We start from the raw sequence: 22,791 nt of genomic DNA on the forward strand, positions 1-22,791 counted from the left end.
TCCGAAGCGGAACGCTTGCCTTCAAGGAGAATCTTCTTGGCCTCTTCTTTCTGTTCCTCTTGAAGCGAATCCAAGTAGGGAGCGATATCCGCCCACATTTGACGGTTGTACCGTCCCAACAGTGCTAAAGAGTTTGCTGCACGCACCGTTAAAGCTGACATGGACGAAAACCTCTTCCCTATGTTGTCTAGCTTTAGGCCTACCTTATCTGGCGGCGCAGCCAATGCAGCCGAAGGATTTTTGTTGCCCTGCGTTGCGCTGGCTGGGTGATTACAGAGTCCGGCTTTGGGTGGCCAATAAGGCAAGCTGGGGCTGTGTCAGGAGCTTTATATTTTTTATCCAGTCTGGGCAGTACTGGAGCCAGAGATGAGGGGTTTTGCATTATTTTCTCTCCTTGTTCCCAGATGTAATCAATGATGGGCATGGACTGTACCGCCTTTTGGAATGGCTCTTTGAAATCATAAAGGAAGCAATCCTGTGGTGTTGCCGTTACTTTGAGTTTGAAGCGCAACGCCGCTCTCTCCAGGATGTTGTGGAATCCCCCAATGTCTTCCGGGTGTGAATCCGCCTGTGCCTGAACAGGGGATGCTGGACCAGGGATCACATACTCATCCCATTCATCTTGTGTGTCCTGGAGCTCCCCTTCCTCACGTTGTTGCTCCTCTTCTTCGTCTTCCTCATCAGAAGATGGGAGAGGACGCGATGGAGCCAGATCTGATCGAAGGACCAAAGGAGTAGGCCGAGGCCTAGGTGGTGGTGTCACAACTGGGGGTGTCACAACTGGCGGTGCCACAACAGGCAGTGTCACCACTGGCGGAGGCGGAGCAGTGGACGGGAACCTATTTTTCTAGTCCGCAATGAGAAATTGCAGGTCCGTTACTATAGAAGCTGGGAGACACACCATAGGCTGTTGAGGAGGTGGTGGAGGTTGGAATTCCTCTTGATACTCCAAATCATTCTGTCCTTGTTCCTCATAATCTGAGCTTTCGTGAAGTTTTACGTGTAGTTCAGATGGGCTTGTCGCTTGTTGGAACATAGAGCCCTCATCCGAGTCCTCATTAGCCAGAAGATGAGCAGGGGGCAATGATTGGACCCTGCTCGGAGAGGTCAACTCCGGAGTAAGAGTATGCATAGTCACCCTGTAGTGCGCATAGGTACACTTCAATGGAGGCAATCCTACCGTTGTCGAACCCGTCGATGGAGTGGTCGTCGACGGTGGAACGTTGACAAGTAACTCAGATCCCGTCGTCGACGGTGTCTTCTTCGATGACAATGTCGTCGACGAAGATTGCTTCGTGGACGGCTTCATGGACGGCTTCGTCGTCGACGGTCTCGTCAATATTGGTGTCGACGACGATGACTTCATCGACAATGAACTTGTCGTCGACGACGGGCCCTTTATCGCCGATGACGATTTCGTCGACGATGATGAGGCTTTCGTCGACGTCGATGATTTTTCCGACGACGACGGTTTAGACTTCGTCGACGATGAGGCACCCGTCGACGGTGGCGCCGTCGACGATTTATTAATAATAATCAGAGATGGAACAGTCTTACCCATCGACGACGAGAATGTAGTAGTCGTCGACGTTGATGTTAAAGATGACGCCACCGACATGGAAATAGTGGCTGTCGACATTGTCACAGGCAGAGCTGAAGATGTCACCAAAGTTTTCTTGAAGGCAGGATCTTGTGAATAAACCTTCACAGCAATAGCCTTAGAACGAACCTCTGAAGACTTGGGCGTCCTCTTTAGAGGTGGCTGCACAGATGGTCCTGGGGATGATGTTCTAGGCCTTTTGGGAGAAGAGTATATACTCCTAAGGGAACACTCACTCTCACCTGAAGAAACTGGAGGATCTTTGTCCTTGAGTCTCCGAAGCCATATCAGCAGTCGGCCCTCTCTATCCTTGAGAGTTTTGGCTGAAAAAGTACGGCAGACTTTACAATCCTTTGCTGAATGGTCAAGGTATAGACAGTAAAGGCAGTCCTCATGCCTGTCATCCACATGAAGCCTCTTTTTGTGACAAGATGCACAAGGTCTGAAAAGTCCCTTTTTTGGAGCATCAGCCATGACTAAACAGAAGATTCCTCACAGAATGAAAATTCTGAGACAAATATGTGGAAATAAATCCAAAACACAAAGAAAACTGAGCAGAGCTCAGAGGAGACTCCCTTAGCACGACGTGCGGTAGAAAATCTGAGGGACTAGGGCTCCTTCCAGGAAGGTTCTAGAGGGTGGTGATAGCTGATTGGCTCTTGGCCAAAGTTTGGTCTTTTTACAAAAGGACATGGATATGTTACTAATGAGAGGCCTCTGGCCTATTGCTATGTATATATCTTTATGACATTACTCTTTTTATATACCGGGGACTCCCACCCCGACGACGGGGAATGATTCAGGCATGTGAATATATGAAAGATACCCATAATACTGGATAAAAAATATTATCTGCATTCTGTAAAAAAAATTTTATGAAGAACAACTTTGTTAGTGCTAAAATATATGTGAGACATAAATTGTTGAAAAACTCTTGAATTGTGTGTGGAAGTCTCAAAGTGAAAAACGTTGGTGTGCTACAAAACTTTCAATAGACATTTGCAATTATTGCAAAAAACACCCTTTGCAGCTTGACTAATACATAGATATTGCTCACTACAACCCCTAACTTCAACTGTAATACAACGTGCACAAGAACATTGAACAAATCTTCAGCACACATACAAACACACATAGATAAAAAGGAAGAACCACAGAATAAAAGTACCACCCAATTAATTACAGTATATTGCTGCAAATTGTCCTGTATGTATATGGCAATGTGCACCATACCTTTAGGTCCAAATGAATAATATACATTTGATGCATAAATTGGATCCCTTCACAGATCTGTTTTATGAACAAGATGGTATCCATTTCTGTTAGTTGGTACGATTCATCGATGATTCTGTCAAACAGTTCTCCACCAGCCACACTGTTCAGAGAAAGAAAGTACATTTAGTTAAAAAGACCCTTTTTATTTTGAACAGATAGATGCAGTACTACTGTGAGATTTGTACTGCACATCTGATACTCTTGGATGCTGGGACAGGGTGATAGATCATGGCAGGTAAAGTGTAAAATATCAAAACTGTTTCAGATCCTAAGACCAAACACATTTCTTCTATGAAGTTTCATTTACTTTTCTTCAACCATATTTTCTTTAATTTTTAGTGCATAGTTAGGAAGTCTGCAAAAATGTGCTAGACCAGTTGTAGTTTTAGAACTCAATTAGTGTAAGTAAGTCAAGGAGATAAGGAATATAAGGTAATGCAAATCATTGGCAAAGCAAATAGGTCTTGCTTTACTCATGTTTTTCTTTGCAGGTATTGGCTTTGCCAATGCTTGCGGAATTGCACCACACACATTGGCAAAACCAATAGTTGTGGGTGGCCATCATAGACATGTTATTTTGACTCCTTGCAAGATGGCATCACTTTGCATTTAGATGCAATGTGAAGGCCATCTTAGAATAGTATAGTGAAAGGTATACAAAACAAAATGCTAAGAAGTCTGTCGCTTTGCATCTAGACGAAATGAGGCAGCCCTCAAGGAACGGTATAACAATATTATTTTGCATACCTATTATTAGAAAATTACAAGATGGCCCCCAGGTTGCATCCACAGTCATCGGGTCAGCCATCTTAGAAGTTTACAAAAAATTTTAAAAAATCATAAATTGACACTCAATTCTATTGCCATTGCCAATTGTGTAACAGTTCTTACATCACTGGCAACTGATTTCCGAGTCTCGTTAGACGTAGAGTCTCTCTATACTTCCATCCCCCAAGATGAGACCCTGGAGACTATTATGCGTATCCTTGAAGAGGCCAATTTGGAAACCACAACACCAGTTCCTTTCATCATGGCTTTAGCTAAGATCGCCATGAAAGAACATTTCTTCAAATATGAAAAGACCATATATTTACATGTGTCGGGAACCAGTATGGGGAGCATTTTTGCTCCCAGCCTGGCGAACCTGTACGTTCACGCATTCGAGCAGGAATGCGTTTTGAATCCAAACAATCCCTTCAGGTCACATATCCACTGGTGGAAACGCTACATAGATGACACCCTCGTCATTTGGCGAGGGGAAGAACCGTCTATTATGTCGTTCCACCAGTGGCTTAACACAGTGGAAAAAAGTAAAGAAAGGATCTCCTTCCTCGATCTGTCCATTTTCGTGACTCCCACCGGTCTCGAAACTGAACTTTACAAAAAACCTCTAGCCAGAAACTCGTTGCTCCTATAGGAGAGCCAACATCCTAAATCCCTTAGGGATAATTTGCCCTACGGGCAATTCCTACCAGTTCGGCGTAATTGTTCCACAACTATAACTTTTCAAAAACATGCCGAAGGACTATCCCGACAACTTCAAGCACGGCATTACCCAAAAAAACTGATCACTCGCTCATGGAAACGAGCAGCAAACAACCATCGGGATGCACTGTTAGAGGTCCCAGCTGAGAAACCACCTCTTGACCGTCTAACTCTAGTGACCACGTACAACACCAAGTCAAACCAGTTTCAACGGATCGTAAGGAACAACTGGAAAATTCTCAATTTTGGCAATGAGAAAATTGAACCCCCTCTCTTTGCCTTCAAAAGGTCTACCAACTTAAGGGACCGGTTGATACACACTCGTCCCAGAGATCCTCCTATAAGATCAGTAGGGACATTTTGGAACACCACTGCACCGGACATCATCCCTGCAGTAACTGTACCGTGTGCCCTCAAACCTCGAAAGTTACCCAAATTGAGATAGGGACAGATCGTCCCTGAATTCTTAAAAACTTTACAAAGTGTAATAGTTCTCAGTTGATTTACTTACTCACATGTCCCTGTCAAGAACAATATGTGGGGATGACCACTAGAAAGGTGCGGACGAGAATGCTGGAGCACAAAAGTGCTTTTCGTTGCAAAAAGAGCGTCTCCAAACTGACGAAACACTTTATTGAGCTAAATCACAGTGAAACCGATTTCACCTGGACAGTCCTGGAGAAGCCATTTATACCATCATACACTGGGGACAGATATCTGTTCGTTAAGGAACAAAAATTGATATTTAGATTATCAACAGATTCCCAGGGGTTTGAATGATGAAATTCCGTGGACCACGCTATGACTAACTGTCTAATATCACATTGTTCTGCTGCACCACACTGTACCATAATCATAATTATGTGTGTATGAATAAGAATACTATACCATCCTAACCTTTCAAGGCATATCTTCATGAATGCGAGACAATTTTTCCAAACGGTACATATGAGACACAATATTGGGTTTAGTAAATTTTCTAAGACTGGGCAATCTTTATTGCTACCAGTGTGCCCCAAATACTCAGGCATACATTTATGTATGACTAACATTTTTTCTTATACATCTCTCTATCGGAGTAACCTGGTATGCATCGTCATGCTAACCTGCCGAGCTACTAGAACTCAGGGTGAAGAACATATATATATATTTTTGCAAACAATTTTATGCAAAGTGTTCATACCATCGAAATATGTTTTTCGTTTGTTACAACGAGTGAAGGACTTAAATCAATTCTCTCCATGCACCTAAACTACAATTCCCAGCTATGAACGTATCTAGTAGTTCCTTTTCCGATTGGCCCCTAATTACAACCACATATCGCAACACACAAACCAGAGATTATGCACCCATATCTTGTCTCTGGCTCCGTGAATTCATTCTCTAAACAGACTTGTTGTTCATTTGATATCAAACTGCGCCAGACTACACTTCCTGTGTTTTGTAGACCCGTTTTTAATCTCGCGTAATTGAGTCTTCAGTAGTTTGTTTTCTCGCTGTAATGTAATGATAATGAGATTTGGTAACTTAAACAGCAAGTATTGTTTGTCTTTGGCTCTACAAAATGTTCTCCATATAGGCATGATGATTTTCGATCCGATTGAGATCATGCGCAGGGCTACAATTCCCTTGCCCTGTAGTTCCGCCTTGTGGATATGTCTCGAACTACAACTCCCATTTTGTTTGTAGTACGCCCCAGATATCACGGTAACACGCGTCCTTTGACAACAATAGGCCGCGGAACCACGAATATACTCTTCTATAGCGGCCGCGATCATCCATAATAATTCAATAAGCGGTTCTTAACAAGAGACTACCAAATGCGTCAGGCATCAGTGTGATTCACTTGTTGTCCCTCAACATAGGCGTGGCCTCATACCACGCGCTGATAGGGCACACAATGCAGGATGCACCTACATAAGAAGCCCTCTTCCTCCCAAACGTTGCCTCCCCCAGCCGCAGACATAGCTCGGGGCAACGACGGAGAGGTGAGTGCAACCACCACGCTGTGGTTTTCAAACATCTTGTATGTTTATGTCTTTATAGTGAGACATTCCCCCTTAATTTGTAGTTATAGTGCCTGTGGGTGAGCTTAGTTTGAGACTGGCTGTAAGAATGTTAAGCTAAGGATAAGATATTGACTAAGGGACTCCAAACAAGTAGATAAGCTTACTTTTCCTGCTTTATCTTGATTTGGACAGCCTTTTCTTATCCCCAGAGCGTGGCCTCCCTTACTCTGAGCCTGGTCCAGGTGAGGTGAGTTAGTTTCCCCTGTCAAGAAGGGTGAGTAAGGAACTACTATGCTCCTTTTCTAAACTGATTTATATTGTTATATATCCTAGGCATTTATACCACTTTGCACTTTTGTTTTAGGTGTTTGACACACCAGCTGACATGGAGGAATAGGAATATATATCCTTTAAAGATGTCACTTGTTTATACTGCTGTTTTGCGCTGTTCTGGTTTTTAATTGAAAGAGGCTTACAGCTATTAAAGATTCCTAACTGTGAGCTCTGTATTCCTTTTTAACTTCACTTTTCCCTACACTATCACCCTTTGCACTGCACTTTGTTCCATTTGGTGATCCCACGCATGGTCAGCAAGCGATTGTGGACCTGACCCCAGTCCTGCCAGGCGGTCCTGGAAGTAGTCTCACTGATCTAGAGACACACCGGCCCAGCCCTGTGGGTGACCAGATGAGAAAACAAGATCATCAACAAGATTTTGATAGTAATCCATCTCTGGATCTTGGGTCTCACCTACCGTTGCTGGTGGTCACATGTGTTGGATTATACTTTATAAAATAGACCATTCTGTTACTTCACGAGTACTGTTGACTTTATATTGTATATGGTTCTCGAAACACACTTGTTTCTTGGTAGACCCCCAGGTTTTTGTGTATTCAAAGTTCACTGGTGATAGCAGAGGGCAGCAGGTGAAAGGTAGTGAGAGATACACTTCGCCATAGCTGTTCTTGGCGTCAGTAGTTGGAGAGTGAGAGGTTATAGCGCAATATGGAGGCATGCAAATTGGAGTCAAGGATACATTGGGGAAGAGGGGAATACAGAAGAACCCATGGAGGAGACAGAGTAGTCTTTGCTGTCATCAAACTATGGTCCATCCGCATTTAAATCAGGTGAACAGACAATAGTCTTGGTGGAGAGGAGACTCCGTTGGTGTTGCACTGGAGTTCCCTCTCCGCTGAGATTTAAATCAGGTCCTTAGTTCATAAAGAATGGAAAACCCATATTGACAATAACCAAATATAACCAAAGCAGGATTGCAGTTCTAGGAGGCAGAGTGCTCACTGTGTAACAAAATCAAGAAAATACACAAATTACAGCATGTCACAGGCACTACCTTTTTTCAGGGTGACTACTGTCTGCCTTGTTCAGTGCAGCAAACAGAGAAGGAGTAAGAGTTATAATTTCAAACAGGAATGAGGGCATCTCCTTTCTGCTCCTTTTAGAATCTAGTGAACCACACGACAATTCATTATAAGAATCAGAAGAAAATCATCAATAAGATACAAATCTTTCACAAGCAGACCGGTTGACTTACAATTTGGCAATAGACGGAGATCATGTCACACCTGTGCTCAGATGCTGCCAGTTCGTTTTGTCTTGGAATACCGATAATCAATTCAGAAAAAAAAATCATCTGCATATTTTGAATGACTAAATTTGCACTCAAGTCTTAACTGATGGATGGATGTCAGCATATCAAGCAAAAAATTATAGAATATGAATATCAAATACAAAATATAAGCCGATTTACTGTTCGTAACTGTTTGCACAGAACTACATGCAGTGTTTTTTTAATAAAATAGTCTGTGGGAAAATAAACAACAACGCATTTCAAGGCAGATGGTTAAATACACTTACTATTCCATGACAAGCACAATGTCGTGCTTGGACTCAAAAGCGTCGTACAGCTGAATGAGATTTGAGTGGTTCAACTGGTTCATAACATGGATTTCATTTTTTACTTCTTCCTGTTGCGAGAAATCAAATATATTTCATTGCAACTAGAGCAAAGAAGGTGAAAGCCTATTTCTTTGAAGACATCTATATTCCAATACACTCTTGTCGTACTCAAATGCTGGAGAAAAAAACTCCCATTTGGTGGTGGCTATTACAAATTTTAATGTTATTAAACAAAATGTCCAAGGAAAGCATTATTTCAACATCTTTGAAACAAGCATACACAGCTCCCATTTTGAACAAGTCACCTCATATTTCCACGAAAGACAACCAATTTCAACTATACATTTCCAAATACCAGTTATTTCATATGTTTGCAAGAACAAATTGAGCCCCGTTCTTAAGAATGTGCATGGGGAGGCTGCAGAGGGCATTTTTATCTTAAACCTGCCACATTATGTTTGTGTGAAAGATTCTAAATGTATTACACTCTCAGAAAATTAGAAAGCTGTCTGCTATTGTTGATAAACTTGCCAAGAGTACAACTGGGGGGGTCGGGTTCTGTTGTAAATGAATAAATGATATCAATACGATCAATTGTAATTCAAACTCGACATGCCCTTAATATCCTTTTTGACAAGGAGGGCGGAGTCAGACGATTATTAAAAGTCCAACATTGTTGCACTTACATGACAGGCAGGAGTAAAGCCTTGGAGGGCTTTAATAAAAACATTACCGGCTTAAACAAGGACTTGAAAGACTTACAAGCAGATGGTGCCTGCAAATCCATAGGTAAGGGATTGTCAAATGTTAGCAACTCGTTGGGAAACTTAGGGAATGTATTTGTGATTTCCATCGTGAGACCATTAGTGGGAATTTCTTTGTGCATAATGCTGCTGATACTATCAATCAAATTCTGCAGATAGAAAAAGAATAACAATTGTGGAGTGAAAAGAACAAGAACTGATCTAAAAATCGAGGATGAACAATGTAAATATTATAATGGAAAACAAGCTTTAGAAGAGAGTAGACAGAAAAGGTTAAAGACAACACCCCATAATCTGTGACAAGAACTGATTTGGTAGATAAAGTGATGGTTTCATTCGCCATCAGAGGGGAGCCTGATGATGCAAGATTTCAAAAAATACAAAACATATTAACTGATTGAAGACACAAAAAGCTGAAAGTACACCTTGCACACAAAAGACACAGTGACACATGAAACTGAGACAAGTGTAGTAGAAGCACCGTAAAGCGTGCTTTAAAAAGTGAGATCTAGAAAACATGCATACAAAGTAATACTAGTATATATAATGAGTTGCACTAATAAAGTTCTTACAAACATGTTGTTTATTAACGTTTTCTGATGAAACTGTGATGTTAATAAAGTGGCCTAGTGTTTCTAATGCATTCAGATAGAATGCACCATTTAGAAAATTTGGTGCAAAAATGTGTAGAAACTAGGGGCCTCATTAGGATGGCGGACGGACCTGCGTTCATCCGCCACCCCGAGGTGGAGGGACCATCCGCAGGGGCAGCGGCGGTCCCTCCGTGCGAATTAGGATGTGACCGCCACCCTGGCGGTTACATCCTGTATATTTAACATTGCGGCGGGTGCTGCTTGAAGCAGGACCCGCCGCAAGGTTAAATATGCATGCTTTTCATTTTCATGCACAAAACGGCAGGCACCGCGCCGTGCCTGCCGTCTTGTACATGCAAATGCTGGGGGGTACCATAGGTACCCCCATGTGCACCCCCTACCCCCGACACCCTGGGGGCCCGCAAGGGCCACCCAGAAGCTATTTTCCACATGCTTTTCCACAGCGGTAAATCCGCAGCGGAAAAGCATGTTTTGACACACATTGTAATTTGGCTGGCGGTGTCTTGCAGACACCGCCACCAAATTGCGGCCAAAACCCCACGGATCAGCGGCGGACAGATCTGCCGTCCGCCGCTGATCCCACCGCCATCCTAATGTGGCGGTGGGTGTTTTGAAGGGCCGCAGCGGTGATTCTGCATCCTCCGGCCCGGAGGATGCGGAATCACCGTAATCCTAATTGGCCCCTAAATATGATCTTCAAATTTGGTATAATAATAGTAGAGATTTTATAGTTTACAAAAAGTAAAATAAAAAAATTGTGATGCGAATTTAGAAAATTATACACACATGAATGATGAGAAAATGTGTTGTAGTAGGGTATTTCTAACGTTAGCTTTTTTCACGTAATAATGTTTTCTGGACGTTCTATATATTCTCTATTTGAAGTATTTTAATTACAATATATTTGATGTTGGTTTAGAGTTTATTTCATTTAAAATGTAGAACGCCAACTTAAAGGCTGGGAAATGCTTTTTTTGTCTAAAGCTGACCTAATACTATGCTCCATTTACAACTAGTGAAATGTTGCTTTATTTGTCCTGTACATTTACAATTCTCAACATTCCTGAATGTTTCTTCAACATTCACAGTGAAATATTCCTCGCGGGAGCAGGATTTCAGCTGTTGTTACAGAGGGTTACTTTCTATCTGTATTTACCCTTGTTAGGCCTAATTGGACTTCTAAGTCTTTCGTTTCTCATGACTACGATGGAAAAGCATCTTACTGTTGCAAGTGTCCTAGGTATTATCATGTGAATCTGAACATATGATGCTACATTACCGTGATGCTGCTAGAGGCTTTATAACAGAAGATACCCCAAAGGAGGGGCAACATCATACTTTTCTTTTCTCTTTGTGAGAGGAAGCTATGTGATTTTTCGAGAACTATCTTTTTACTGCTTTGCTTGGACTACAGTCGACAGCTGATGGATTTAACCCTTCTTGCCAAACCATTTACATTTCATTTTTTTTCCCCTTGTTCTATGCTAATGGAGGGAAACATCCTTAACATCGCGGTCAGTACACCGCAATGCTGTTACATCGCGGTCATTACAACGACTGCGATGTAACCACGCTATGCCATTACACCGCAAGTCTTTACATCGACTTGCGCTAGATGGATTGCAAACATTAAAAATAGTGTAGTTTACTATCCCAACACCTTCCCTACTGATAAGTGGACTGGAGTTGGAATAGTAAATTACACTTTTCTAATGTTAGCACGCCACCTAGCGCATGTTGATGTAAAGACTTGCGTTGTAAAGGCATAGCGTGGTAACATCGCAGTCATTGTAACGAATGCAATGTAACAGCACGCGTTGTAATAACACGCGTTGTAACATCAGACAACCGCTAATGGACTCTCCCTTAACTGACTTTAATTTGAACCCTTTCCCCTTCTTCATAGGATTTCAGCTGTTGGACAACCAACTATCCTGCTGCCTTAATGGTGGTGGGACTTCGTAACTCAGTAAACTGATTTTATAAAAACCATCATATAAAGCCGGCCTAAATGTTTGGCGCTATTATACAAGCTGTGATATTCTTAACTGAAATTTTCAGAGATTGCATAATGCTATGAACTTTGAATATTCAATACAATAACCAAATTAATTAAATATCTGGCTGAATCTATTATTGAGTCCTGTTGGTTCTTCCATGTAAACTGTGCTGTGTACTAATGACTTAAATGTGTTGTAGAGAGAAACAGCGAGCTCTATTCGAACATCAGGTGTTACTTCTTTTGGTTTCCATTGCTGTTGCAGAGCTTTTGGTCTGCATAATCCTAACTCAACGTTACTTTTTTAGGAGGTTGGGTCTTCCCTTTGCTATTCTTTATTTCTACAGTATGGTTTTAAGAATAGTATACCTAAGTCTGTCTTCCCCTTGCTATTCTTTATTTCTACAGTATGGTTTTAAGAACGGTATACCTAAGTCTGGTCTCAGATGTATAAGTTAGATGTCAATTATTGGTCCTCATTGGACAGCTAACATGGTATTTGACAACCCTAATATCCAATGTTCCTATTGGCGTAGAAAGGTTTGTCAGAGGATCATTGCCTTTGAGGTAAATGCAAATGCTGCAGATTGCCTAATCGTTAAGGCATCAGTACTGTTAGAGTGGAAAGGAGAGTAAGCGTATAATAATAAAATTTTAACATGCTTCATTTATTTATGCAATGATACATTGATTACTTTAGGCTAAAACAATATGTAAGAAACATCACACTGAAAAACAGACCTTCTGCTTTAGAAACTTGGCTTTGATGACTTTTGCTGCCAGTACAAGTCCAGATACATTTTCTGTGCACAGGTGAACTTGACCAAACCGACCACTAGAAAAAATAAAATGTTATTGTTATATGTTTTTTATAAGTCAATCACAAAACTCTAATTATACATGTCAGGAAATGAAAACTTCCTGTTTCACCATGACCAGGCTCATTCACAAAATGAATGACACGAACAAGATAAACAGCTAGATTCAGAGAATGGTAGTAATGTATAGGATCTGTGGTAATGTAACTGACTCCCTATGTGCTATTTCAAGCACTGTACCTACCAGTAAAGGAATTACCTTCAGACTGCTGCAACAATGCTCGATTTTAGTGAACCATAATTCCCATCTCCCTATACAGCCTGCTAGCCAACCTCCAAACACTCACACTCCATTAAAAAGAGATAGCCCTGGCTTCATCTACACCACAAAACATAACTATCTCTGTTCTATCCTCAGTCTTCTCAAGGTTCCATCAAACCTTTACACCATGGACTAAACTACAGTTTTGGCCTGACTCTGCTCACTTGGGATAGCTGTCTCAGCCCTAATGTGGTCATTCTCTTCCCTTGCTGAGCAATCCTTCAATGTAAGGTACAGTTTCAGCCCCTTTCCACTCATCACATATCTGTTAGGTGCCCTCCATGGATGACTTCTTGGACTCCCCATTAATAAGAAGGCTGTACGTTTTGTGACACATGAGCACAAAGGCACATCAGACCTACCTTACTTAAGGTTAATGCATTGATGAGCTAAGGATGCAAAAGCTAGGCTTATAGGATAAAGACCTCCTAGTGACTTTGATGACTTGGGTAGGCAAAGGGGGATCAATAAAGCAGTTCACCATCTTGAGTTTGCCATAACAGATGCCCTTCATCACACCACAACTCTGATCACAGAAACTTGCTATTGGCGCAGAGGCACCACGCAATTCGCAGTTCATCATCTATATATTACTCATCATTTTCATGTGCAAGACTACCTACACAAATGTAGGTTCAATACTTATGATTAAGAGACATAAGCTTAGGCCCAGTGACTATATGTAACACCGAAAGCCTAGCCTTTTTGAAAGCCAAGTGCAGTGCACACCAGGCCAATTCCTGAACTGGAACAAGAAACTTGAACCTTAAGCTGTGTTATATTTTTATTTGTAGCATGCAATATTCATATTTATATTTGCCAAGTGTCAATATCAACAGCCTCAGCTAGGTGTTCCAGTAGGAGAGTGGACTGGCTAGCAAAACCTGCTGTCAGGAGCTGGGAACTGAACATTGCTCTAGGCAACACCCTTACACTACAAATGTATGCCAGATGAAGTTGGCAGTTGCAGACAGAGAGTGGGTGTTTCCCATTAATACCTGTCTGAAACCATAAAAACACTAGGCTCTGTACTTACTTAAGAACTCTGGATAGCAACGTAGCTGAGTAGGATTTACAATGTGGTCTTGTATTTTGAGTCACCCATACACTTTAGGGTAATGTTTGCAGAGTTGTATGCAAAGCAATGATGGTGATGAAGTGGTGATCTTCTATGACCAGCTAGGTATTGAGACAAAGGCTTGTGAGCAAGGAAGTGTTAGGACTTTAAATATTTTTGTTATTTATAGTGTGCAAAATGTGCAGTGGTCCTAATGTAATTGGATATACAACTAGTCTGAAAGAAATGGAACTTGATCCCGGAGTGTTATAGAAGTAACATTTATTTCAGTGGTGATCTACAAAGAATATTTTGTTCCTCTACCATTAGCTATTTAAATGCAGTGAATCACAGCATTCAAGCAAAATATGTAATACATGTAAAAGTCCATTGCACCACCATCTAAACTTACCCGCCAATAATTTCAGATCTGTTGACATCGTAATAGCTGTTGATCATCGCATGTCTCGCAGAAACAATCCGGTGTTCGAATGGTGCTGCCGGAGCTGGTCTCTCAACTGAAAGCATATAGAAGAAGAGTGCATGTGAAAATTCTGAAAAGGCAAACTACAGGTGCAGGAAACCAACTACATCAAAGAGATATCGAATGAGCTGCTTCACAAAAAAATTTACATATTGGTCCTATTTACAATCAATAATGTAAATGTACTGATGGGGTTTTAGGGCCCGATTTAGGATTTGCTGGGCGAAGTATTCTCCGTCGGCCCGGTGGAGAACTTAATGTCCGCCTGACTGAGGGTGCTATGCCTGATAAATTTAGAAATGTGTGCCAACCTGGGGGTAATTTCAGAAAGCATTGGCAGGAACCGCTGTAAACGTGGTTCCTGTCAATGCTTTTTTAAGTTTGTCCTACAAACTTATTATTTTTTATTTAAAAAAAGGAAATCCAGACTTGAGATTTTATTTTTGAAAATAAAAAAAATGCTCCCTCATAATGGGATTTATTTCCCATTAAGTGGGGAGAATTGAGAAGTTTTCCCTGCCCCTTACCCAAGATGGCCACCAGAGACAAAAGAGCCCAAATGTAGCACAAATATCATCCTATGTAGCCCAAGTATAGCCCTATGACAGAATGTCCCAGAATGGTTTAAAGATCAACAAGAGCGCTAACAGTCTTACTTATGATAAAAGTATGGAACACCTGAGGCCATCTTGATTGGAATAAAGTGGTAACACTTAAAATATTGAATTTGCAAAGAAACAAAATGAGGGGCTTCATTTTGCCATAGAAATTATGATTAGTGCTGCAGAAAGAAAATTTAGGGCACATTTTGACTTCTCAAATCCTCTTCTATTTCATTAAAAAATTCTAACATGCAGACTGAAACATGCCATGTGAATACCAGCAGCAGACTTCCCTGGTGAGCAGTAGCTTTACTACAGTGATCTAATGAGCAACTAGAGTGCGAACATTCAGAATTTATGGCAAATGTGTGACACATCTGAATGCCCTCTTGATGGAACCAAAGTAAACAAGCATTGAAAATGCAATACGTCTCGCCCTCGTTTAAGTTAAAGCAATTCTGTTGGTAATTAGGTGGCTTTTTAGCTTTGCTTTTATTAGAGTTTTTCAAACTTTCATGTACATAACATGCATATGTATTTATATATATATATATATATATATATATGTATATATATATATATAAAACGCTCCAATTCCCCTTGATAGTCGCAAGAAGACAAACAGCACTCGGAAAGCAATCCTGTCAATCACGCTGATTTTATTATCGCGGAAGGGGCACACACAATATATATATATAAAGTTCCAGGATCACACATGTGATCAAGAGACCGGTGGGTCTCGAAACGCGTAGCGGTAACTAAGTAATAAACTTGGTGTTTTTTTCTCCCTCCTTTCAAGTGCGCAGTAAATCCTTTGCGGGAACCTGGAACTTTGTGAAAATTTACCGGTGCTGGGGCTCTGCCGGCATATGCGCCACCTGACTCGGGATTCATTCAAGAAGAACTCCTGTCTGCTTTTGGATATATATATATATATATATATATATATATATATATATATATATATATATATATATATATATATATATGTACGCATGCATTTATATTTGTATTTATATAGATATTCACATTATATATATATGTTTGTGTATGTCTGTATATATATATACACATACATATATGTAAATCCATATATAAGTGCATATATATGTATATGTATGCATGCATTTATATTTGTATTCATGTAGATATGCAGATTATATATATGTTTGTATATGTATATATATATACACATACATATATGTAAATGCATATATATGCATATATATATGTGCATATGTGTGCGTGTAGAGAGGCTAGAGGTGTAGAGGTAGAGGTGTAGAGGTAGAGAGGTAGAGGTAGAGAGTTAGAGAGTAGTATAGAGGTAGAGAGAGGTAGAGAGTAGAGAGTGAGTAATAGAGAGTAGAGAGTGAGTAGTAGAGAGTAGTAGAGTAAATAGGAGAGTGAGTAGTAGAAAGTGAGTAGTATAGAGTGAGAAGTACAGAGTAGTAGAGAGTGAGTAGTAGAGAGACTAGTAGAGCGAGTAATAGAGAGAGAGTAGTGGAGAGTAGTAGAGAGCAAGTAGTAGAGCGTGTGTAGTAGAGTAGTAGAGAGTGAGTAGTAGAGAGAGTAGTAGAGAATAGTAGAGAGTGAGTAGTAGAGAGAGAGAGTAGTAGAGAGTAGTAGAGAGTGAGTAGAGTAGTAGAGAGTGAGTGCTAGAGAGTAGTAGAGTGAGTAGTAAAGAAGTGTAGAGAGTGAGTAGTAGAGAGAGTAGTAGCGAGTGAGTAGTAGAGAGAGTAGTAGAGTAGTAGAGAGTGAGTGGTAGAGAGTCGTAGAGAGTAGTAGGGAGTGAGTAGAAGAGAGAGTAGTAGAGAGTGAGTAGTAGAGTGAGTAGTAGAGTAGTAGAGAGTGAGTAGTAGATTGTGAGTAGTAGAGAGTAGTAGAGAGCGAGTAGTAGAGAGCAAGTAGTGGGGAGTGAGTAGTACAGAGCGAGTAGTAGAGAGTGAGTAGTAGAGAGTGAATAGTAGAAAGTGAATAGTAGAGAGAGAGTAGTAGAGAGTGAGTAGTAGAAAGTAAGTAGTAGAGAGTGAGTAGTAGAGAGTGAGTAGTAGAGAGACAGTAGTAGAGCAGTAGAGTGAGTACTAGAGAGTGAGTAGTAGAGAGTAGTAGAGAGTGAGTAGTAGAGTGAGTAGTAGAGAGTGAGTAGTAGAGAGCAAGTAGTAGCTAGTGTGTAGTAGAGAGTGAGTAGTAGAGAGTGAGTAGTAGAGAGTGAGTAGTAGAGAGTGAGTAGAGTGAGTAGTAGAGAGTAGTAGAGAGTGAGTAGAGTAAGTAGTAGAGAGTAGTAGAGAGTGAGTAGTATAGAGCAAGTAGTAGCAAGTGCGTAGTTGAGAGTGAGTAGTAGAGAGTGAGTAGAGCAAGTAGTAGAGAGTAGTAGAGAGTGAGCAGTAGAGAGTGAATAGTAGAGAGAAGTAGTAGAGAGTGAGTAGTAGAGAGTAGTAGAGAAGTAGAGAGTGAGTAGTAGAGTGTAGTAGAGAGTGGGTGGTAGAGGGTAGTAGAGAGGAGTGAGTAGTAGATTGTGAGTAGTAGAGAGTGAGTAGTAGAGAGTGAGTAGTAGAGTAGTAGAGAATAGTCAGTCAGTGTCAGTCAGTGTCAGTCAGTGTCAGTCAGTCAGTGTCAGTCAGTCAGTTAGTGTCAGTCAATCAGTGTCAGTCAGTGTCAGTCAGTGTCAGTCAATTAGTATCAGTCAGTCAGTGTCAGTCGACCAGTGTCAGCCAGTGTCAATCAGTTAGTTTCAGCTAGAGCAGCCCTGCTGACCTGGTTCTCTGGCTCTAAAGCAGCCCTGCTGACCTGGTTCTCTGGCTCTAAAGCAGCTCTGCTGACCTGGTTCTCTGGCTCTACAGCTGGTCGGCTGACTTGCTTCTCGGGCTTTAGAGCAGCTCTGCTGTCTTGTTCTTAGGCTATAGAGCAGCTCTGCTGATCTGGTTCTCTGGCTCTACAACAGCTTTGCTGACCTGGTTCTCTGGCTCTAAAGCAGCTCTGCCGACCCGGTTCTATGGCTCTTAAGCAGTTCTGCTGACACGGTTATCTGGCTCTAGAGCAGTTCTGCTGACCTGGTTCTCTCCCTCTAGAGCAGCTCTGCTGACCTGGTTCTGTCCCTCTAAAGCAGCTCTACAGACCTGGTTTCTCTGGCTCTACAGCCAGCTCTGCTGAACTGGTTCTCTGGCTCTAGAGCAGCTCTGCTGACCTGGTTCTTAGGCTCAAGAGCAGCTCTGTTGACCTGGGTGTCTTGCTCTAAAGGAGCTCTGCTGACCTGGTTCGATGGCTCTAAAGCAGCTCTGCTTACTTGGTTCTCTGGCTCTACAGCAGCTCCGCTGACCTGGTTCTCTGGCTCTAAAGCAGCTCTGCTGGCCTAGTTCTTTGGATCTAAATCAGCTATGCTGACCTGGTTCTCTCCATCTAAAGCAGCTCTGCTGACCTGGTTTCTCTGGCTCTAGAGCAGCTTGGCTGACCTAGTTCTTAGGCTCTAGACCAGTTCTGATGACCTGGTTCTCTAGCTCTACACAGCTCTGCTGACCTGGTTCTCTGGCTCTACAACAGCTCTACTGACCTGGTTCTCTGGCTCTACAGCAACTCTTCCGACCTGGTTCTATGGCACTAAAGCAATTCTGCTGACCTAGTTCTCTGGCTCTAAGACAGCTCTGCTAACCAGGTTCTCAGGCTCTAGAGCAGCTCCGCTGACCTGGTTATCTCCATCTAAAGCAGCTCTGCTGACCTGGGTCTCTAGCTCTAAAGCAGCTCTACTGACCTGGTTTCTCTGGCTCTACAGCGGCTCTGCTGACCTGGTTCTCGGGCTCTAGAGCAGCTCTGCTGACCTGGTTCTTAGGTTCAAGACCAGCTCTGCTGACCTGGTTCTCTGGCTCTAAAGCAGCTCCGCTGACCTAGTTCTCTGGCTCTAAGACAGCTCTGCTAACCAGGTTCTCAGGCTCTAGAGCAGCTCTGCTGACCTGGTTCTCTGGCTCTAAAGCAGCTCTGTTGACCTGGATCTCTCCCTCTAAATCAGCTCTCCTGCTGTCGTTCTCTGCCTCTAGAGCAGCTCTGCTGACCTGGCTCTATGGCTCTAGAGCAGCTCTGCTGACCTGGTTCTCTGGCTCTAAAGCAGCCCTGCTGGCCTGGTTCTCTCCCTATAAAGCAGCTCTGTTGATCTGGTTCTCTGCCTCTAAAGCACCTCTGCTGACCTGGTTCTATGGCTCCAAAGCAGCTCAGCTGACCTGGTTATCTGGCTCTAGAACAGCTCTGCTGAACTGGTTCTCTGACTCTAAAGAAGCTCTGCTGACCTGCTTCTATGGCCCCAAAGCAACTCTGCTGACCTGGTTCTCTGGCTCTAGAGCAGCTCTGCTGACCTGGTTCTCTGGCTCTAAAGCAGCTCTGCTGACCTGGTACTCTACCTCTAAAGCAGCTCTGACCTGGCTTCTCTGGCTCTAGAGCAGCTCTGCTGACCTGGTTCTCTGCCTCTAAAGCAGCTCTGCTGGCCTGGTTCTCTCCCTCTAAAGAGCTCTGCTGACCTGGTTCTCTCCCTCTAAAGCAGCTCAGCTGACCTGGGTCTCTGGCTCTAGAGCACCTCTGCTGACCTGGGTCTCTGGTTCTAGAGCAGCTCTGCCGACCTGCTTCTTAGGCCCTAGAGCAGCTCTGCTGACCTGGTTCTCGGACTATACAACAGATCTGCTGACCTGGTTTCTATGGCTTTACAGCAGCTCTGCTGACCTGGTTCTATGGCTCTAAAGCAGCTCTGCTGACCTGTTCTATGGCTCTAAAGCAGCTCTGTCCACTCCTACAATCATCCTGACAGAAGCATGTCCATATCTAATCACTCTGCTGAAACATAAGTGCTTATAAACATATCCTGCTGTCAACTACTAGAACTCCAGGAACCCAGTCACTGTCCATGTACTTGCATAATGACTCAGGCATTGAGACAAGCAGTGTTACAGTCAAATGTGCACAGTGTATGCGGTCCCCTAACCCCTTGCAGACTACTGAGTCAGTCCTGCAGAAGTCCAGGTAATAGTCATGCTTGTATGGAATCCCACTGTGAGTCTGTGTCCACTCCTACAATCATCCTGACAGAAGTAGGTCCTTATCTAATCCCTCTGCTGACATAAGTCCTTATAAACGTATCCTGCTGTCAACTACTACCACTCTAGGAACCTATTCACTGTCTATGCACTTGCAGAATGACTCAGGCATTGAGACAAGCAGTGTTACAGTCAACTGTGCACAGTGTATGCGGCCCCTTAACCCCTTGCACACTACTGACTCAGTCCTGCAAAAGTCCAGGTAATAGTCATGCTTGTCTGGAATCACACTGTGAGTCTGTGTCCACTCCTACAATCATCCTGACAGAAGCATGTCCTTATCTAATCACTCTGCTGAAACATAAGCGCTTATAAACTTATCCTGCTGTCAACTACTAGCACTCTAGGAACTCAGTCACTATCTATGCATTTGCAGAATGACTCGGGCATTGAGACAACTAGTGGTACAGTCAATTGTGCACAGTGTATGCAGTCCCTCCACCCCTTGCAGACTACTGAGTCAGTCCTGCAAAAATCCAGGTAACAGTCATGCTTGTCTCGAATCACACTGTGAGTCTGTGTCCACTCCTACAATCATCCTGACAGAAGCATGTCCTTATCTAATCACTCTGCTGAAACATAAGTGCTTATAAACTTATCCTGCTGTCATCTACTAGCACTCTAGGAACCCATTCACTGTCTATGCACTTGCAGAATGACTCAGTCATTGAGACAAGCAGTGGTAAGTCAAATGGGCACAATGTATGCGGTCCCTTAACCCCTTGCAGACTACTAAGTCAGTCCTGCAAAAGTCCAGGTAATAGTCATGGTTGTCTGGAATCACACTCTGAATCTGTGTCCACTCCTACATTCACCCCTCTGACGCCCATCTAAAACTCCCCCGCCAGGCCAGAAATGCCTACAACTGGAACATACTCAAGTCCAAAGAAGACTTCTTCAGATCTGCACTAGAGAAGGCCAAGAACAGACCCCAAAAGCTCTTCGAACTGGTCAAACACCAATACAACAAATTGGCCAAAACTTCAAAAGAAACTCCCAAGTCTCTTATATCCTCAGAGGAATTCTCCTCCTTCTTCGCTGCTAAAATCTCAGCCCTCGGAAATGAACTGAACTCCATCACATACCCACAAACACCTCTCAACCCGCATTCTCCAGACACGTCGCCTCCACAGGCTTCACCCAAAAACCATGCTCACTGGACTGACTTCAAACTCTATGACGATGATTCAGTGTCCAAAATCCTATCTTCCCTAAACCCTAATAACCACTTTAATGACCCTCTTCCTTCCAACTGCCTAGCTGCCGTCGCCTAATCCATTATTCCTAGCTGGACTACAATAATTAACCCCTCTCTCAGGCAAGGAACGATGCCCGACTCTCTAAAAGCTGGCCAAGTACTCCCCATTCTGAAAAAATCATCACTGGATCCAGCCTCCCCTGACAACTTCAGGCCTATCTCCAACATCCCCCTCTTAGCCAAAGTGATGGAGAAATGTGTGCAACAGCAGCTAAGTCAACACATCAACAACTTCCACCTGCTTGATGACTTCCAATCTGGATTTAAACCAGGGTACAGCACCGAAACCACTATGCTCCACATCATTGATGATGTTCTCCAAGACCTTGACCAAGGCAAAACCTGTCTCCTAATCCTCCTGGACCAATCATCGGCCTTCGACATGGTCAACCATGAAAAACTATTCGAGCGTCTCAAATTCAGGATGGGTTTGGACCGCACTGTTCTAGAGTGGTTCAGATTCTTTCTCCATAATCAATCCCAGAGATTCCTTGTCAAGGGCAACCTATCAGCACCATCCCCTGTCACGGTCTGAGTCCCTCAAGGATCAACACTTTCCCCCACCCTCTTCAAACTTTACCTGGAACCGCTTACCGAAGTACTACGCACTGCTAATATCTCCTATCATATGTACGCTGATGACACTCAGATCTGCATCAAAACCTCATCTCTCGAAGAGCTCCTCTCCCTGAATGAAGCCTTGAAACTCACTGTCCAATGGCTTGCATCCAATCAACTCAAACTCAACGCAAAGAAAACGGAATTTCTCTTGATCGCCCCACCTAACACCAACCCTGAGATTCAATCATGGATTAAGGCTATCACAGCCTTGAATTGTCCACCAACCATGGTGGATTCGGCCAAATCCCTGGGAATCACCCTCAACAGCAATCTGAACATGCGGGACCACATCAATTAAATGGCCAAATCAGCCAGATTCCACCTGAGCTATATTAGGAAACTGAAACCCTTCCTCAATACTCTCGACCTAAAACAGACAGTCCAAGCACTTGTCATCTCTAGACTGGAATACGGCTGCTCTACCTTCTCGGGTCTACCCAAGATCTCCCTGGCACCTCTAAAAGCCTGCCTGAACGCGGCCACCAGACTACTCACCGGCACGAGGAAATACGAACATATTTCCCCACACTGGAAAGCTCTCAACTGGCTTCCCCTGGAGGCAAGAATACAGCTCAAAATAGCATGCATCACGCACAAGGCCTTATATTCTAACTCCCCTGCATATCTGAGGCAGAAACCTGTGATTTCAGGAATCAGAAACTCCAGATCTGCCAGAGACCTCCTGCTCCAACCTGCACTCTTTCGGAAAAAAAAACTACAACCGGGCTATCTCTGGGGCTGCTCCATGAATATGGAACTCTTTCCCACCGGAGATCAGAAGAATACCCTCTCTGACTCGCTTCAAAAAGGATGCCAAATCATTCCTCATGAGCAAATATCTTGTTTAAACTTTGCCTCCACCGCCACCACAGCCTTGATCAATAGCCATCTATT

At 42.9% G+C, this 22,791-nt stretch overlaps 1 protein-coding gene across 6 annotated transcripts in view; it reads right to left on the reverse strand.

The window, feature by feature from the left end:
- Positions 1 to 22,791, reverse strand: part of MYLK4 (myosin light chain kinase family member 4) — a 997,611-nt gene that overhangs the window by 74,640 nt on the left and 900,180 nt on the right. For all 6 annotated transcript variants that reach the window (XM_086965066.1, XM_086965064.1, XM_086965068.1 and 3 more), the window contains 4 exons: positions 14,273 to 14,378; positions 12,405 to 12,498; positions 8,245 to 8,354; positions 2,834 to 2,975 (listed from right to left, as the gene is read on the reverse strand). In XM_086965066.1, coding sequence (XP_086821192.1) covers positions 2,834 to 2,975; positions 8,245 to 8,354; positions 12,405 to 12,498; positions 14,273 to 14,378 — 452 coding nt within the window. The remainder of the gene's footprint in view (positions 1 to 2,833; positions 2,976 to 8,244; positions 8,355 to 12,404; positions 12,499 to 14,272; positions 14,379 to 22,791) is intronic.

Source organism: Lissotriton vulgaris, chromosome 4_1 (assembly GCF_964263255.1).
Source record: "Lissotriton vulgaris chromosome 4_1, aLisVul1.2, whole genome shotgun sequence".
Lineage (NCBI taxonomy): Eukaryota > Metazoa > Chordata > Amphibia > Caudata > Salamandridae > Lissotriton > Lissotriton vulgaris.